Genomic DNA, 19,129 nt, shown 5'->3' on the forward strand with positions numbered 1-19,129 from the left:
AATTTCAAAGATATTTTGGAGGAAGTCATTCCTGTTAATCTGATAAAAACTGTACTAAGAATGATCTCTCTTCCCCCCCCTCTCTCTCCCCCTCTCCCTCCCTCTCCCTCCCCCTCTCCTTCCCTCTCCCTCCCCCCCTCTCTCATTGTAAGCTAAAATAAACAAGAGATGTCCTGTAATTTCTGATATCAATCTTGAAAAGACCTATCCAACTTTGTTCCACCCTATAATAAACAAATCAAGGTGGGATTTCTTTGGACTTCTTTCTATACACTTTCCTCTTTATCTATTTAATCTTTTCTTCAAGTCCCCAATTAACAGCTTGTTCAATCTTTTCCTTATGTCCAAGGTCAGTTCTACATTTTCTCTGTCTCTTTCTCACATACACAGAGGACTTGTGGCTCTAAACATAAATGCAACTTCTAGCATCTCCAGACCACATCCTAATTGGGAGGGATACTAGAAACTGCAGTTCCCAAACATCTGCAGGACCTCAGGTTCCCCACTGCTTATTCTCCAACAGACAAACAGAGCATTTCAAATAAATGTGTATTTGTGTGTGTTGGTGCAGGCCATTGTGTTGATTGATGATAGACAGAACAAGGGCTAGCTAATGTGTGAAAAATTCACTATTTTGTTAAAGTAACAGAAGTGATGAATTGGGAGAGGGATGAATCTCTTGTAATTCATGTTATACAGTTTATAGATCTGGTTACTACCCCTTAGTGCAGCTGTTTCAAATAAATGCAATAAGGAGCCCACTCACATCTGTTCTCAGTTTAATTTTTCATCTTCTTTGCTTTACTCCTCCCACTCACCCTTCCATCAGTAGGGCAGGAACATAGTAATTCACAACGTTCTGTTTTCAGCAGAAGGCAATTTAGTCTCCAAATAGGTTCAGGATCACATGTGGCAGTTGAAAACTATCCTAAATAACGGAAAACAGGTCAATGGGAAAGAATTCCAAAGATAGCCAAGACTTTTGTATGCAGTATCACATATGACTCCTGTCAGTCAAAGCTTCACAGCAGGAAAATGAGGACATGCACTATCGGTAGTACATGAAAAGCTAGATAAAAATCAAGCGTATTGGTTCTTAAAATATAAAATGGGCACGTACAGTAACAATTCACTTAAATAAGCAAAGTAATGTCTATTTGGTCCTGCAGGCTGTTTTGGTATTTACTCTGAAAAAGGAACAAGGTGTTCTTAGTTATTAAGTAAATATACAGAAAAGGAAAAGCCTCATAGGAAAACAAAGGATTTTCTGTTCTTTTTTATTCATTATTTTATGCAATGTAAAAAATGTGAAATGCATTTTGGAATGAAACTCCTTCCACAGGGATAGTTTGAAAATGAATTCAACTTATTATACTATTACATTAAACACAAGAAATAGCTATTTAAAATACCAGCCAAATGTTGTTTAAAAAGGGATATTAACCAAATATATATATATGATTTGAAGTGCCATTTTCATATACAAGTGGCACAGCACATTCTAAAAATGTTTCACAGGAATTGTTTTTGCATGGGGTTTTTAATGTAATGGTATAATATATCCAATTCATTTTCAGATTGCCCAAGGAATTCTGCCCAAACTTGGCTAGATTTTTTTGCAATTAAATTAAAATCAAGGGCAAAAATAATCTTTCTGTGAGATTTCATGAGGTTTTCTCATATTTAAATCTTTAGGACAATCAGGAAGTTGTAGCTCATACACATTTTGTGTCCACCTCTATCTCAAGGCAGAACCACCCAAGGAAATTCAGTTGAAGGTGGTTAACTAGTTATTGTAGGCCATAATAGAACTCACTTCAACTGACTGGCCAAAGTCTCCATTCAGAAATCCCAGGATGTCTTGTCCTATAAATAGAAAGACACCTGCTTTTCCATCATGTCATAACTCTTCCTCCTGCTGTTTGCTGACAAATGAGAAGAAGGTTCACAGCCAGTCTGCCAAACTAAGATTGTTTGACCTACTATGTACATGAGCATAGATCTTTGACCTCTGTCACCACCTCTTTCTCCTGGGATCTTAAGAACCTTAATCTGGGGCTTCTATGTAATAGAAAGTCATTAGATTATCCCCGCCTACCTGCCCCAATGGATCTTAAAAAACAAGATCATGCAATTGATTATTTGTAACACTGGGTATTTTTGTATTGCCCACGTTGTCCTCAGTGATCCAGAACAGCCACTGAAACTGAGATCTAATCGTATATTATCTTTCCAAACCACCAAAGAGGAGGTGCAAGTTGTTTAATTGTGATGAGAAAGGATGCACGCTGATGTAAACAAGATTTTAGATTAGAATTACAAAACTAATGCAACGAACAATCTTGCATAGATCAAAAAATTAACCAAGTGTGAACAAATTCAATGCACCGGAACTTTTACATGCCAAACACATGAAAAAAGCAGCTCCAAAGATCATTTGTTCATATATCAAACCACTTTAATCCCTTTTTTAAGAAACAGCCTTCTGCAATACTTAAAAAGTGCATTACTAGCATTTTTTCCCCTGAGTTGGTGTACCCAGCTTGGAAAGTAAATGTAATCTATTCAGAGAATCTTCCACAAATATTCAATAAACAAACCATAGAGAGATCAACAGCAGTTTAAAGCTGCTAGAGAAAGCCAGATATGATTTTTTTAAATGTTGCATACACATTCACAATAGCTTACCATTGATGTTAATCATAATTATGAGGGTTAAAAGGATGCAGAGCATATTTAATAAAAGAAGTATTCCTTATTGTAGGTACATAGAATTATTATCACTGTTGTGGCATGATGGGGGCATATTACTTATTCAAATATATAGACACATCCATCTCCCCAAATCAGTCTTCTGTGGTTGTGAGTGGGACTTTCATTGAGGCAATCTATTTCTGCAGTCATTTTTAAGTAAAATGTCTGAGCCCAGAGAATCTAACTAGTAAACATTTCCTTCAACATGAAAGTCCCCCCTCCACAAAGATTTAAACTCCACTCTAGCCTACTTGTGGGGCAGTGTTATCATACTATTTATCAGCCTGCAGGGAGAAAGATAGAACAATAGATTTAAAAAAAAGAATCAGCATGTCATATTGCAGCTGTATGAGTTCCTAGTCCATACTGTAGGCCAAGGACAATATCTGGATTGATTCATTGGGTTGCAAACCAGGGAAGTCTATACGAAACAACTTAGCTTAGCAGTACAGGGATAATTTATATAGGGGGGGGGGGATCAAGCAAATCTGGATGTTCTCATCTTCCTAGACTCTATTGGCTATGCCGGCTTTCAGAACACCACAGGGAAAGTGTGTGTCTCCAGCCCCCTGGAGTTTGGTGCTGATTATGGAGTTTGGTCTTGATTATTCTTTTAGACAAAGACTTCAGCCTGTCTCCAGCTTCAAAAGAAACTTAGAACCACCAGGAGAGAACTTGGCAGCTTTCTTTATTTGCTTCCAAAGCCAAAAGAAATCCTTATTCCTTAATGGGAAATAAAGAGGATGCTTGGTGGAATGATGAAGTGATAGAGGCAACAGAAAAAAAAGATTGAATGAATGAAGACTGCTGCAAAAAGTGAAAGTCAGATATGTCTGGAATGATAGGTATGAAGAGAAAATGTAGTTGCAATCAAAGAGGACAAATAACTCCAGACAGTGAACATATCCTTTTGTATCTTGGAGCGAAGGGAAGGACGCGACAAGAAAGTATGAGGAAGTGACTTTATTCAGCTCATAGTAAACTGCGATTCAACGTGGCGTGGTTCGCGCCAAACATTTATACCCCCGGGTTTGAACGAGGAGCCAATGGGCCGTCGAGTAGCTCGACCAATCAGGGTGAAGATTGAACCGGCTCCGCCCGGGAACCAATCAGGAAAGGAGTCCTTTATACACGCGTTCGTATTTCCCGCGCTAGTATTCAACACCCCTCCCCCCCCAGTCAAAGAGTTCCTTTAGGAAGGGCAAACATAGTCTTGTAGGTAGGCGGGACGGTGGCGTTCTCGTCCCGATCTTCGTGGCTCCCCGGCGGCCGTCGACGGGGGGGAAGCCGCCGGCGGAGGTGTGTCTGTGGTGGGGCGGTGAACCTGCGGTGCGGTCCCGTGAGAGAGCGCTGGCCCCGGGCCCCGTGCCCGAAGTCCATCTGTCCGGGGCGGTGTTTCCGTGGCGGCCGGAGTGTCCGGTAGCGGCTCCGTGCAGTCCGGTAGGGGTGTAGGTTCAGAGTCTCGATAAGGGGTTCGAGGAAGGGAATAGCCGGGTGAGGTGCGCCTGTTCGGAGAGTTCGCATCGGCTTGTCTCCCGTTCCCCGGTTGGAAACGGTCCGTAGGGAAAAGAGTCAACGAAGGTGGCTCCGGCTGAGAGCGGGTGTCTGAGGGACTTGGGCCGTCTGTTTCCGCGGGAAGACGACGCCTTAATTGGTCCACGTGGCGCCTCCATTGTATTCCGTCGGCCAGGCCGACCCTGAAGGAACAGGGGCCAGTCAGGGCTGTGATGGTTGCGGGAACCCACCGTGGATCCCCAGAAAAAGAGCGGGCCCATACAGGATCCCCTAACTTAAACGCGTGGGAAGGGAGGGCCCCCAGGTTGCTCGGCAGATCCCCTGCGTAAAGTGGATGGAGTCTGTCTAGGGGTGTTCGCAATCTCCTACCCATCAAGAGCTCCGCGGGACTTTTATTAGTCGTTGGGCAGGGTATGGAGTGCTGGCTCAAGAGGTAAGCCGCCACTCTTTCTTGCCAGTCGCCCTGGCCCATGCGGCCCAAGGCTTCTTTCGCTGAGCGAACTGCGCGCTCCGCCCGGCCATTACTAGCTGGGTGATAGGGGGCTGTGGCCGCGTGTCTGATTCCTTGCTCGGCCAGGAATTCTTGGAACGTGGTGGAGGTAAACTGGGGCCCGTTATCGGAAACTATCACATCCGGTAACCCATGGGTAGCGAACATCTTACGCAGGGCCCTCACTGTACTCTCCGCTGTGGTGGAGGTCATGATTACCAGCTCCACCCACTTAGAGTAAGCATCTACCACTATCATAAAGTTTCGGCCGTGAAAGGGACCGGCGAAATCAATATGTAAACGGGACCATGGGCCTCTAGGGATTTCCCACTCGCGAGGAGCGGCTGTGGGGGGATTCGGCCTAGAATTTTGGCATATTCTACATCGGCCTACATAATCTGCGATTTCGGAATCTAGCAAGGGCCACCACACATAGCTACGGGCTAACGCTTTCATTCGCGCTATGCCTGGGTGGTTTTTATGGAGTGCAGGCAGGATTCGTGCCCGCAGGGCTGTGGGGATCACTACCCTATCCCCCCAGACAAGACACCCCCCGTGAAGGGCGAGTTCGGCTTGTCGCACTTTAAATGGACGGAATTCTTCCGCTACCTTTTCCGTGGGCCACCCCCTCAAAACCCATGAAGCAACCTGAGATAGGACGGGGTCAGCCTTTGTGCAGGCTGCAACGTCCGCGGCCGAGACGGGGAGGTCGGATTCGGCGATGGACAGAACAGAGAGCGCGGGCACGTGGGCTGTGTCCGTCTCTGGCAGAGGGCAACGGCTTAGAGCGTCTGCGTGCCCTAGCTGTTTGCCCGGACGGTATAACAGCGTATACGAATACGCTGTTAGGAACTCCGTCCACCGAGTCATGCGGGGGGACAAAATGGGGGGAGTTGGCTTGTCGCCCGCCAGTAGCCCCAGGAGGGGCTTGTGATCCGTGACCAGGGTGAAATTCCTACCGTAGAGGTAGTCATGGAACCGCTTAATGCCGGAGACTGCAGCCAGGGCCTCTTTATCGATTTGGCTGTAGTTCCGCTCCGTGCAGGAGAGTGTCCGGGAATAGAAAGCTATGGGGGCTTCTGAGCCGTTCGGGAGGATGTGGCTCAGAACCGCCCCTACGCCATAGGGGGAGGCGTCGCAAGTCAGAATTAGAGGCATCCTATCGCTGTACTGGATTAGGACTGCCGATGAAGTTAAAATATCCTTTATAGCCGCGAACGCGTGTGCTTCACGGCTACCCCATTTCCAGGCCGCTGACCGGTCCAGTAGTCGGTGTAGCGGCTCAGCTAGTGACGCCTTGTGGGGGATAAAAGGGGCGTAGAAGTTTAAAAGCCCCAGGAAGGCCTGTAATTCCGCCCTAGAGGTGGGTGTGGGTGCGTTTTTGATGGCGGCAACTTTGGAAGGAGTGGGGTGGATGCCTTGTGCATCAATGAGGAACCCCAAGAATTCGACTTTAGGAACAGCAATTTCGCATTTGCTGCGCTTTAATTTCAGTCCTGCCTCCCTAAAACGTGTGAGGACCTCCCGCAGTGTTTTCAGGAGTTCCGAGTGGCTGGGGGCTGCGACCAGGACGTCGTCGAAGTAGGGAACGACGCCTGGGAGCCCATGGAGCAGCCGCTCCATGAGGCTCTGGAAAATCCCAGGGGCGACCGAGACGCCGAATTGTAGGCGGCGGCAACGGAAGGCCCCGCGGTGGGTGACGATGGTCTGGGCTGTAGCCGCATCGTCGTCTACGGGAAGCTGCTGGTAGGCCTGTGCCATGTCTAGCTTGGCGAAAATGCGGCCCTGTCCTAAAGAGTGGAGTAGGTGCTGCACTACGGGAACCGGATACGGGTTTGCCTGCAGGGCCAAATTGATGGTCGACTTGTAGTCGGCACATATCCTCACCGATCCGTCGGGTTTGACCGGGAGGACTATGGGGGTTTCCCAACGGGCGTGATCTACGGGCTCGAGTACCCCCTGCTCGATAAGTTTATCCAGTTCAGCGTCTACCTTTGCTCTCAATGCGAAAGGGACCCTGCGTGCCTTCAGCCTAACGGGAGCGACCTGGGGATCAAGGCAGAGGGAAATGGGGGTGCCCTTGTAACAACCCAATCTCCCATCGAACACATCCGCGAACTCGTCTAGGACGCTATCTGCGGAGAGGGGAACTACCCTGTGCACCCCTTCTATGGTGAGGCCCAAGGCGGGAAACCATTCCAACCCCAGGAGAGCGGGCAGGTCGTTCCTGACGATTAGGACTGGGAGTTTCCCCTTAAAATTCCCGTATTCCACCCGGATGTGGAATATCCCAGCTGTGGGAATCCCATTTCCCTGGTAGTCTAGGAGGGAGACCCCGACGGGGCGCAATCTGCTCTGGGGAACCCCGGGACAAAGGCGGGAAAACAAAGCCCAAGATAGGAGAGAACGGGAAGACCCGGAGTCCACCTCCATTTGACAAAGCTGACCTTCGAGTCGGACGGCGGTGCTTATCTTGCGGCTACCAGCGGGAACGTGGGATGCCTGGTAGACCACGCAGTCGGCGCTGGAGGGCTGGTAGGTTGAATGGCAGTCCTCAGCTCGCCTCGCGGAACGTGGCTGTTGGCGGCGTTGCGGTTGCGATGCCTGGCGCTGGTCGCTGGGCTGCATGAACGATGGGGCTGGCAGGAGAGCCCGGCAGACCCTGGCGAGGTGCCCTTCTCCACGGCAGCGGCGGCAGACGGCAGAACGGAACGGGCAGGCTGTGCGGCTGTGGCGGCCGCCGCATCCGCGGCAAGGTGCGTTTACGGCTGGCTGAGCGGGTGTCGGTGGTTGCTGGGGTGGCCTCCGCTTCGGCTGCGTCCTCATTTGTCCGACGATTTCTTCCTCCTCCTCCTCCTCGTCTTCGGCAGGGGAGAGGTCGTCGACGAGGTGCGTCTGGGTGGACGGCCCCGCGGCGGCTTGCGCGGGGGGGTTCAGCTGGAGGCGTTCCATGTCGGCCGTGGATTGTTCGGACAGTTCGGCTGCTCGTGCTGTCTCCACGGCTTGCAACAGGGTGATTTTGTGATTCCGGAGCATGCGGCTGCGCAATTGCACGTCGCGGACCCCGCACACAAACTGCTCCGCGAGGTTCTCCTCCAGGTCTGCAAAATCACACTGGGCGGCCACAGTGCGCAAGGCCTCCAGGAACTGGCTGATGGATTCATTGGGCTTTTGCACTCGGCGGCGGAAAGCGAAACGGCGTGCAAATAGAGAGGGTGAGGGAGCGTAGTGGTTCCTCAGCCTGGACATCAGCTCGTCCCACCCAAGTTTGTAGGCTGGCCTCGGGGCGGCCAGGGCTCTCGCAGAGGCGAACATGGAAGGCTCACAGCAGGACAGGAAGAAGCTGCATTTCTCCTCGTCGGTCTGAGCCTGGTTCTTCGAGGCGATCAGGTAACACTCGAACCGCTCCATGAACCCGTCCCATGATTCTCCGGTGGCTACGCCGAATGGCGCGAAAGGAGGAAGCGACGATGCCATCGTGGTGTGGAGGCGGAGAGAGAGAGAGGAAAGGCGGAGAAAATTTCGCGTTCGCTGCCGGGGTTCTCAGTCTGAGATAGCGTTCGAGCTGGTTCAGACGCGGTGGCAGCTGGCTGTTCTTCTCCGTGGTCGCGGGAATCGGGATCCCACCTTCGTCGCCAGTTTTGTATCTTGGAGCGAAGGGAAGGACGCGACAAGAAAGTATGAGGAAGTGACTTTATTCAGCTCATAGTAAACTGCGATTCAACGTGGCGTGGTTCGCGCCAAACATTTATACCCCCGGGTTTGAACGAGGAGCCAATGGGCCGTCGAGTAGCTCGACCAATCAGGGTGAAGATTGAACCGGCTCCGCCCGGGAACCAATCAGGAAAGGAGTCCTTTATACACGCGTTCGTATTTCCCGCGCTAGTATTCAACATATCCAATACACCTTCCTCCTCCTATTTTCCCAACAACAACCCTGTAAGGTGGGTTGGGATGAGAGAGAATGACTAGCTGAACGTCACCCAGCTGGCTTTCATGCCTAAGGCAAGACTAGAACTCACAGTCTCCTGCTTTCCAGCCTCATGCCTTAGCCACTAAATCAATTTGACTCTTTGTTGGAATTTAAATAATATTTTGGAATTAATTGATGAAGGTAAACAGAGATCATCGAGCAGGATAAGTGGCATCAAAAATAAAAACGCTGTAAATGATTTGGGATGAAAATGAAAGAATACCGGAAGTATTTTAGAGATACATATGAGAAAGGTAGTTCAGGGGTGGGTGGATTGCTATGGGTTCATCCGGGTTCGAGAGAACCCATAGCTAACATTATGGCCGGTTCAGAGAACCTCCAAATCCCACCCCTGGCTGGCCCCGCCCATCCCACCCCTCCCCTCCCAGGAGTCTCCACATGGCCCGTTTTGGATGCAAGGTAAGTGCAGGGCCCATGCACAGGCTCAGGAAGGGGGAAAACAGGCCTCCCAGAAAGCCTCTGGAACCTGGTGGAGGAGGTTTGCCCTCCCAGAGACTCAAGGAAAGCCTCTGGAGCCCGGGGAAGGCAAAAATGCACCATCCCACCATGGTGCAGGCGGCCAATTAGGCCACACCCACCATGGCCACGCCCACCAGCAACTGGGCAGAAAACCCGTTGCTGAAATTTCTGAAGCCCACCCCTGAGGTAGTTGCATATTTTTTTTAAAAAATGAGACTGAAACAAATGCTACTAAATGTTAAGGCCTGAGGGGAAAAAAAAACAATGAAAAGAAAAACATAAATGCTGTGAAAATATTGAAAAATGATGGTGCTGCAGCCGTAGCTGAGATAATTGGGGAAATCTAGGATACTAATAGACCTCGAGTTGTAATATAATGGCAGTTGGGACCTGGATTGCCATTGCTAAGCAACGCAACGCAGCCATAGAGCACCATGTCACGTGACCATATCATTTGGCAATGGCAGTCTCAGCAGTCTTAGTTGCTGTTGTAAAACCCCAAGATGCACAGGTCATGATTTGAGTCCCAGCCAGGTGAGGAGCCTGAGAGGGCTGCAAGGGTTGGGTAAGGCCAGTGCATGCTAGATACAATTAAGAGGCTGGGAAGACAGTTGCAGGCTGCTTGCAAGTCAGGAGACGCCAGGGGAGGATTTGAGAGGGTCAGTGCAAGTGATGATGGTGCTACAGGCAGAAGAAAAAGCAAGAGTGACTTATTAGAGTGACTAACACCTTGACTGCTGGCTTCCCTTTGCTTGTGATAAGCCAGCACTGTCTGCAACCTTATAATTGCAAGCCAAGAATCTGAGTATTTGGATTGCAATCACATGTCCATGGAGTTGCTAAAAGCCAGAGCTTATAGATTCGGTCATACATCCATTTTTTTTCCAGCTGTAATTGTAATGGTCACTGAATGAATGAACATAAGCTAAGGACTATGTAGGAATGTAGTCTCATTATGGAACGGCTGCTCACAACATGCGTATGTGTGTGTATTTATGCCTGACAATAGAAGGGATGTCATTATTGTTCTCTGACACAAAGGAAGCAGCAACAAAAATGAATTACAGGGAAATTAGTTTGTTTAGCACACCTGGAAATTGTTTATCAGAATTCTAATCAAAAGAGCTCAAAAGGGAAATAGCAAAGTTTTTTTGTTCTTTAGCAGAAGGAGAAGTGCATGAATGTGGGAATGTGCAAATATTGATTTACAGAACATGTCTGATAACGTGAGATGAATGTGAAAAATGAAAGTACCTGCATGCAGGAATGCAATTCTATCAAATTTGTTGTATGGAAATTAGTATTGCGTATATCAAGAGAAACATAAAAACAAATAGAATGCAATGGCAGTTGTGTGGCAAAATACAAGAGAAGGCTGAAGAATTAGTACAGGATTGTGTACCAACAAAGTACATGGAGATGTTTTGGTCAGTGAGGATCAGATTGCGCATTACGTATATTAAAGATGACTGAATGGATTGAAAGGAATGAGAAGATTGGGAAAGTTGTAGTTGGATGAAGCTGATCAGATCATCGAAAGGACAGAGGTGAAAAATGTAACGAACTAAAGGCAAGGTAAGAAGTAGCATGTACATGTGGGATGAAAATGAGTGAACTTTGTTTTTTTTAAATTAAATTCAGCATTGGTCATGTTCCTGTTATTCCTTTATCTTGGTCCCATTCATCTTTTTAACCTTCCCAGGAAGCCATACTTGAAAAATAAATTGTAGTCTTCCCACTCCAAAATTTTTCAGGAACTTATCCCAGTTTGGGTTTTCCAAATCTTTTGTTTTCCAAAAAGTTTTCCAAAATTTCCCAATGTATGCTCACTGGGAACTGGATATATTGGAGAATACCGAATGACAGCGGCAAATTGAGGCAAGCTTGCCTGTGTGACTGAAAAATGGCTAAGTACTTCAAAAACTACTGCTCAGACTATCTGTCTTTCAGTGGGTCATGGCATGTGAGTGTAGTAATTGAGCCATTTCTTCACTGCATTGCCAGTTTGTTTCTCTCCATTGCCTCACTGGGGAATTATAGGCCAAGGTCTCTCAAAAGACAAGAACCCTACTAGATGTATTTCTCACTAGTTGCCATTAAAGACCCAATATACTAGTGGCTCCTCTGCTAGCCTACTCAGCCTCTCAACCTGTCTGCTTGTAGTCAATCAAAAAGGGCACATCTTGCTGCCGTCATGCACCAAGGCTCACAAACGATTCCCCAGGCCAGGCTTTCTCTCAGCAAAAATTTCCCTTCATAACATCTCCCGCACCGTAAACCTTGCCTTATTTTCACTGCATGGTGCTAACAACACACTGATGGTATTTTAGAGGACCACAAGAAGTATCTTGCCCTCCTAGAGTCTATAGGGGGCAGGGATGGGGGATGAGAAGATACTGCTTGGTAAAGGGTTAGACAGGGTGGCAGAACGAAGGAAGAAAGTTTAGCCTCACTATTCAAGAAATTGTTTCACTCAGGTGACTTGGGGACCGTCATTGCAAAGAAACTGAAAACTGGTTCAGGCACTTGTATCTACTAGTGATTTGTACATCAGGGAACACTGATGCACTTTTAACACACCAGATGGACCTTTCACATAGGGAGTTCATCAGTGTACTCAGATAACACTGCCCACTGTCAGTCATCCAGAGTGGGCAGTGAGGCTATCAAAGCAGCTTTGTACCAATGTAATTATTCTGGGTTGCTTCCTGCCCAACTTGTTTTCTAAAGATTGTTTTCCACAGTCTCCTACACATAAGCACTCACTAGACACACCCTCACTTTAGGAAAGCATTGCATAATGTGATCACACACACGTGGGTACACACACACACACACACACACACACACACACTGTGGCCCTTGACAACCGCAGCAAATATGTACATGAAAAAGTCAATAAACCAAAACAGAGAGCAGAAAATGTAATTTGGATAGCAAAGATGGAACTGACAGACCAGGAGGCAGAAACTGGCTGAAGGCATGCTGAAGCAGAAAAGCTTTCAAGCTTGATCAGGGAGATTGTCATCAGGGAGAAGCCAAAGGATTTCCTGAGGCAGGGCCTGCCAAAGCCGCGCCACGGAAAGACCCTCTCACATACCAGCACCAGTCAAGCCTCAGGTGTCAGCGATGGGATAAAAAACAGGTGGCTGCTTCAGATAATCCCGCTTCAGGCTGCTTTATCTAATATTTAGATGCTAGAGAGCCGCAATAGGCTGAATTGAAAGGAGCTGATTCCGCGGACACATTTAAGCCATTTCAATTTGCAAAATGAATGACCACGTACATTGAGTTGAGATTAGAAATGACCTAGAAGCCAGCGGTCATAGATATAAGAATGAAGTCAGCTTTGACAGACTGGCTGATGGGAATTCCTAAGCATGGCTGGTCCTCCTGTATTTGGTCTTCTTCAGAAGTGATGTTTTGGGTGCTACAACGCTGAAGATTTTAAAGAAGAGATTGGACAACTGTTCATCTGAAATAGTACAGGGTCTCCTGCTTGAGCAGGGGGTTAGATTGAAAGACCTCCCTTCTTTTGTTATGTTTTATGGAAGAAACACAACTTTTATATTTAGGAAAAAGCAATGGGGCTGTTGCCAATAAAAACACTGTACAAAATGTGGAGCCATTCACCATGGCTATGCAGGGTGGGCAGAGTTTAGCTCCTAGATGTCCCAAAGATGCTTTTTCAGGAGACAACTGAACTTTCTTGTTTTTTCTTTTGAAGACATTTCACGTATCATCCAAGAAGCTCCTTTGGCTCTAACAGGATAGTGGGGAATGGAAGGATTTATATCCCTTGCAGACAGCTGGTCATTTGCATCCTTTTAGAGGGTTCTTGAAGCACTTGGAGTTTATCTGTGTCCTGAGGGTCACCTGAGTAGTGCTCCTTGTTCCTGCAGTCTGCAATTTTTCTCCCCTCTGGAAATCCTTTCCTACTCCCACACCAATCAAAGAGTGTCCATCCCAAATTGAACAGCTAAAAGTCCCTCTAAAAAGATGCAGCAGATATAAATCCTTCCATTCCCCACTATCCTGTCAGAGCTGAAGAAGCTTCTTGGATGAGAAGCGAGATGTCTTCAAAAGAAAAAAAAACCAAGAAAGTTCCATTGCCTCCTGAAAAAGCACCTTTGGGACAACCATGACCTGGATGACTGAGAATCTCTACAGATGTCTCCCCTTTGATTGACAAGCAAGGCTTTCGGTATGACCCAGAGACCCCCATCCTTATGATGGCACCTCAAGAAGCATCTGTTTGTTTGTTTGTTTTAAGAGAAAAGTGCCTATTTGGAGAGATGAAAGGACTGACTTTTCTATCTCTGCATGTACTTTCCCTTCTGTAGTGTGTGGCTGTGATCTAGCTCAGTCTGGCTTCTTCTTTAAAAATGGGGAATACATCTGCACCCACGACTATCAGCAGCTCTACGGCACCCGCTGTGACAGCTGTCAGGACTTCATCACTGGAGAGGTTATCTCAGCCTTGGGCCGGACTTACCATCCCAAGTGCTTTGTGTGCAGCATGTGCAGGTGAGTCAACTATCCAACAGCAATGTGTGAACCCCTCAGGAGAGACAATGGCCAGCAGAATCCCCTTTGGGGAAAGTTGCAGTACTCGTGTAAAACCACAGGTTGCATTATAGCTTTGTTGCAATTCAGTAGGCTGGTAGCCCTTGACTTACGGTCGCCCTTGATCCCAAAACTTCCATCGCGAAGTGAGACATTTATTAAGTGAGCTTTGCCCCGTTTTACAAACTTTCTTGCCACAGTTGTTAAGTGAACCACCGCAGTTGATAAGTTAGAAAGCCAGTTGTTAAGTGAATCTGGCTTCCCCCATTTGCTTGTCAGTAGGTCTCACAACAGGATCACATGACTTGGGACACTGCAACAGTGAGCAATTGACAAGTGTCTGAATTTTGATCACATGATCATGGGGATGCTGCAAAGGTTGTAACTGAGAAAAACAGTCATAATTCATATTTTTTGTGCCATTGTAACTCTGAACTGTCACTAAACAGTCCTTGACTGTTGTAAGTCAAGGGCCACCTGTACATTGCCTCTGCATTTTATCTGCATTTTATCAGACAAGGGGGAGGGTAGAATTGTCAAAAGTGATTTTTGTAGTTTGGGAAAAACAGAATCTAGATTGGAATATCCTATCAGCTGATGCCAAGGTTTGATCTCAATCCAGCAGTTGCAAGAGAAGCTTGGCCTCAACCCTTAGAATTTGCTCCTTAGTTGGCAGATCTTCTCCTGAAATTAGGTGGCTGCCTAAATGCATTTTCTTTCTAGCCTCATGTGCTGCTCTGGAATTCAACATCAGCAGGTGTTTTGTTTCCTTTTCTTTTGTCTTATCTGCCAAATAATTTGTATTTGTATTTGTATTTGCCTTTATTTGTATGCCGCCCTTTTCCCTGAAGGGACTCAGGGCGGCTCACAATTCAAAAGGGAGGGGGAAAACAACAAACAGTAAACAATACAACATATTAAAAGAGAAAAAACGCAACAATCACACCATTCGAGTGGGGCTATAATCTTAGCCCCAGGCCAGCCGGGACAGCCAGATCTTTACAGCAGCGCGGAAGGATTCGAGGGTGGTGAGGGTCCGAATCTCCACGGGGAGTTCGTTCCAAAGGGACGGAGCAGCACATAAAATTTATCCTGCACATAAAAATCTTGCCTTTTCAGCAACTGGTCAAAAAGCAGATATTACCAGCATGGCAATGAAAGATCTTGAAGAAGAAGAAAAACAAGTGCAAAAATTCAATCCTGACCTACATATATTCTCTGCTACTGCAAGAATTGCAGATAGTCCTCAACTTACAACCATTTGGATAGTGACCGTTTTAAGTTACAACGGCACTAGAAAAAGTTACTTATGACCATTTTCTTGCACTTACAACCATTGCAGCCCCCCCCCATGGCCATGTGATCAAAATTTGGACACTTAGCAAGTGGCATATATTCATGACAATTGCAATGTCCTGAGGTGATCAGCTTTTTTGATCTTCTGACAAGCAAAGTCCATGGGGAAACAAGGTTCACTTAACAACTGCAATAATTCACTTAACAACTGTGGTTTTAAAAAAGATTGCAAATTGGTGCAAAATTCACTGAGTAACTGTCTCGCTTAACAACATAAAATTTGGGCTCTATTGTGGTCATACGTCAAGAACTATCTGTACTTGCTTCTGGCCACCTGTATCGTCTGAAACGTGACATCAGCAGCTTCTGCTTATACTGAGTGAGAGAGAGAAGGAGCCTGTGCGTTATCTCAAAAAATGCTTTCCAAAATATGTGATGCTGTCCCAAGCCCCATGGTAAAAGCTGTGGCGGTGCAGCAGTTAGAGCAGCCATGGTGGTGCAGTGGTTAGAGCAGCCATGGTGGTGCAGTAGTTAGAATGCAGTATTGCAGACTAATTCTGATGACTGCCAGAAGTTTGATCCTAACCTGCTCAAGGTTGATTCAGCCTTCCATCCTTCCAAGGTCAGTAAAATGAAGACCCAGATTGTTGGGGGCTGACTCTATAAACCACTTAGAGAAGGCCATAAAGCATTATGGAGCAGTATATAAGTCTAAGTGCTATTGCTAGTCTTCATATGACATCTTTCCAGGCGTTAGCTTTGAACTGCCATGTTCCTTCACCAGCAATGTTACTAGTGAAAGCTCCACTGAAAGATAAAGCAGCTACATATGAAAGAAATTCTGGGCAGAGGCCTCTATAGAATGCATAGATTGTTCAGAAGTGACACTAATGGCAAAATTCCATTTAGCCTAATTGTTTCCCCAAATTTGATCCTGTGTCAGCAACAAAGGCTCAAATATGGTGTTTGAATATTGTTTCTAACTGGTTTGATACTTAAATATTGAGATAGAAATGCGACTGATAATTAAAAAGCAAAACAAAGTAAATCACGATGGCAAAGGAGGGGGAATATGATGAAAAGCTTCCACCATCCTGTCTTTCTGCCCTAGTCTAATTAAATTGCCTTCCTGGAGAAAAAAATTGTTGCTTTGCTTTTTTCAATCCCCATTGCAAGTTAAATCTTTAATGTAAAAAAAAGGTATTAGAAAGCATAAAGACACGAAGAACATATAACAGCCCTTATCATCAATGGTATCTCCCATACAGTTCTGTAGGTTCCTATAGCAGTTGTCTGATTGCAGCTGTCTTTACTGGCAGTGGAGGCAGTTGCTAGGGAAGGGAGCACCAAATTGCAAACTGAATTGTTGAAAAAAATGTGATTTCTGCACAGGCTGCTGGGAAGAAGCCTGCACCTTCCTAACAAAAGCCGTGGTGTACATTTGTCATTTCTCTAAAGGAAGAGAGAATCACCAATAAAATGCATGTTCCCAATTTGCAGACAATAACTTCACACAGAGAGAACAAGATGGATATAATTAGGCAGGAACTGGTTCCATAAGTTATGATTATGTGGCATTAATGAGATGAAGAAAGTGTGAAGCAAGCGTAGGGCTAATTCTGATTGTAGTGGAGATCTAATGATTAATTGGAGTTTCAATTGGCTGTCCCTTCAAGGGGAAGGGTGATTAGCACTCTCCCAAGGGAGTGGTGAAAATGTTGTGACCTATGAATGGTTCTAGGTCTCAGAAATCCTCTGGCAAGGTAAGTCTATTACTGTGTCTTTTTTAATGTTTGTCTTGTATTAGAGAAACATTAGAATTAAGAAAATGTGTCAGCGAATGACAGGAAAAGGTAGCCTTAAATTAACCCCAGTAGCTTTACGTGTCCGCCTACAAATTGATGCCATTACCGATTCCGTATTTTGTCAGCAATACTAAGCTGAAGTTTCTTTGTTGTGGAATCTGCACCACCCTTTCTGTATCAACCAAGGTTGTTTTCCACTTAGCCTAAAAGGCATTATGAATCCAGCATCAATCACTAACCATCAAGGTAGGGTGATACCAGTGTGGGAAGTAAGTATGTTATTATTATTGACGTTATCCATACCATGTGTTTCTTTCAAGCATTACCAGGAAATAGCTGGTAAGCTAATCCCCAAGTTGCCCCAGTATTGAATGGCAATAGCAACAAACCGCAATAGAGTGTAAGTACAGGCTAAGAGGAATGCTGAGCAAGGTAGAGGTACATTTACAAGTTGAGTAAGGTGGATATGATGCTCAGATTAGATTTCCCAGAGGATTGAGCAAAGGTGAGCTGTTTGGCAAGTGTGATGTCAATCACTTTCCAAAAGGGCAAGAATTGGTACTTAATGCTCAGGTTGTAGTTTAGGTCTTTCTATTGAAGTTACTTTGTTTAAACTTTATGGGAGGGGGGTTGTTGCTTCCACCAATAGAAACTGATCACCTATTTGATCCCATGTTTTAAAACTGGCATGTAGTAAAGTGTTAGCTTTATTCTTTTGCATGGGAAATTAATACATTGAAATAAATATATTCTTCTCAGCTTTGGTATTCAAGATGTTTTATAAACAACCTTACATCTAGAGTAAGGGGTCCCCAGTTGCTTCAGCTGATTAATCCCTTCATGAAATTTCATATTGTCCATCATCTCCCAAACATTTATTATATAAAAATAAACAAATACTACTTTAACTAACAGTAGCACAAATAGTAGCAACAACCACCCTTTAAATATTCCCTTCAGTCCCCGGGGAAACCCTGATCTAAAGGAAATACAAAATCCTTCTCTTCATTCTAATGAAATATCCTTTGTAGCTAGCTACTGTAAATACCCTCCACTCTGGTTTAATTTCTTAAATTATCTGTCTCTAAGGAGGGGAATAATTAGTTTGCATTTCTCAACTCAAACTTAAGTTCATATTTTCTGCTACTATAATGAATTTAAAGTAGTGGCTCTTCCTTTAAAACCTAGATTTCAATATTAACTCCATTCATTTGTACTCATAGAGAAGATAGTTTATCCTCTTACTAGTGTTTAACCAATTTAAAGTCAAGTATGATAATCAATATTAATTGTTCTGAGTCGACGTGTTTAAGAATAATCATGTATTAGGATTTCTCATGGTTTTTCTTAGGGTTCAGATAGCTTTTGTAGTATTTTCCTTGTTTAATCATATGGGGAGAGAAAGTCAAATACTATTGAAAGTACTATTTCTTAACTATAATAAGGCAAGCATTTGTCTTTACATTCTATAGGAAATAAGTTGATCATTTAACCAAGCACCTTTCCTGGTAGACATGGACACCTGTGCCTATGTGCACATGTCTTATGGGCTCCAGCCCATTTCATCTCGTGTATCTCCTTTTGTATACATGCACACTTGAGTGCACGTAAATAATAGCTGTTGCTAGTTCTTGCAGTATCTGCTTATCTGGGTGAAAAGAAAACTCTTTGTATTTCAAAGTATACTGTATTGTCTGCATTACATTCTTCAACTGTCCGGGAGAGGGTTGCCAGTTCTTTAACCATGATATTTGATGTCAAACAGTCAGTTCTGCAGGTTTGCGCCAACTATCATCATGTCTGCAATAAAGTCAGTCTTCTATCACAACTTCTTTTTCTAAGACAAGATAGGGATGTGAGGAAAGCACTGAAACCATCAAGGTGTTGAAGAAAAACAGAGCAATCTCTGTTTTTAGCAAAATAAGGGAAAAGATGGAAAAGAGACCAGTGAGTATTGAAATTGCAGAACTGCCTGTTCTCAGGTATATCTGTCTGTCCCTCTGTTAAACACTGTCATCTTATTGGATTTAGGAAGTGTCCCTTTTCAGTGGCTGCTCCTATTGTCTGGAGTAATCTCTGTCCAATATACTACTGGTTTGCTTTTAGAAAAGCAATGAAGTCCTGACCTGAAGTCCTCTTTTGGTTATTTTAATTGTTTCATTTGGCTTGCTGTTTTATATACGGTATTGGGGTTTTTAAAAAAAACAATTTGGGGTTGTTTTCTGCTAAAATTTTATTCCTGCTGTACAC

The 19,129-nt window shown here is 45.2% G+C and overlaps 1 protein-coding gene across 2 annotated transcripts in view; it reads left to right on the top strand.

Moving 5' to 3' along the window:
* The window catches only part of ABLIM3 (actin binding LIM protein family member 3), a 178,160-nt gene that overhangs the window by 90,683 nt on the left and 68,348 nt on the right, over positions 1 to 19,129 (top strand). For both annotated transcript variants that reach the window (XM_087709634.1, XM_087709633.1), the window contains exon 3: positions 13,556 to 13,739. In XM_087709634.1, coding sequence (XP_087565760.1) covers positions 13,556 to 13,739 — 184 coding nt within the window. The remainder of the gene's footprint in view (positions 1 to 13,555; positions 13,740 to 19,129) is intronic.

The sequence above is a fragment of the Thamnophis sirtalis genome, unplaced genomic scaffold (assembly GCF_051295495.1).
Source record: "Thamnophis sirtalis isolate CommonGarterSnake01/CBP01778 unplaced genomic scaffold, rThaSir2_p1.2 scaffold_3, whole genome shotgun sequence".
In the NCBI taxonomy this organism is placed as follows: domain Eukaryota; kingdom Metazoa; phylum Chordata; class Lepidosauria; order Squamata; family Natricidae; genus Thamnophis; species Thamnophis sirtalis.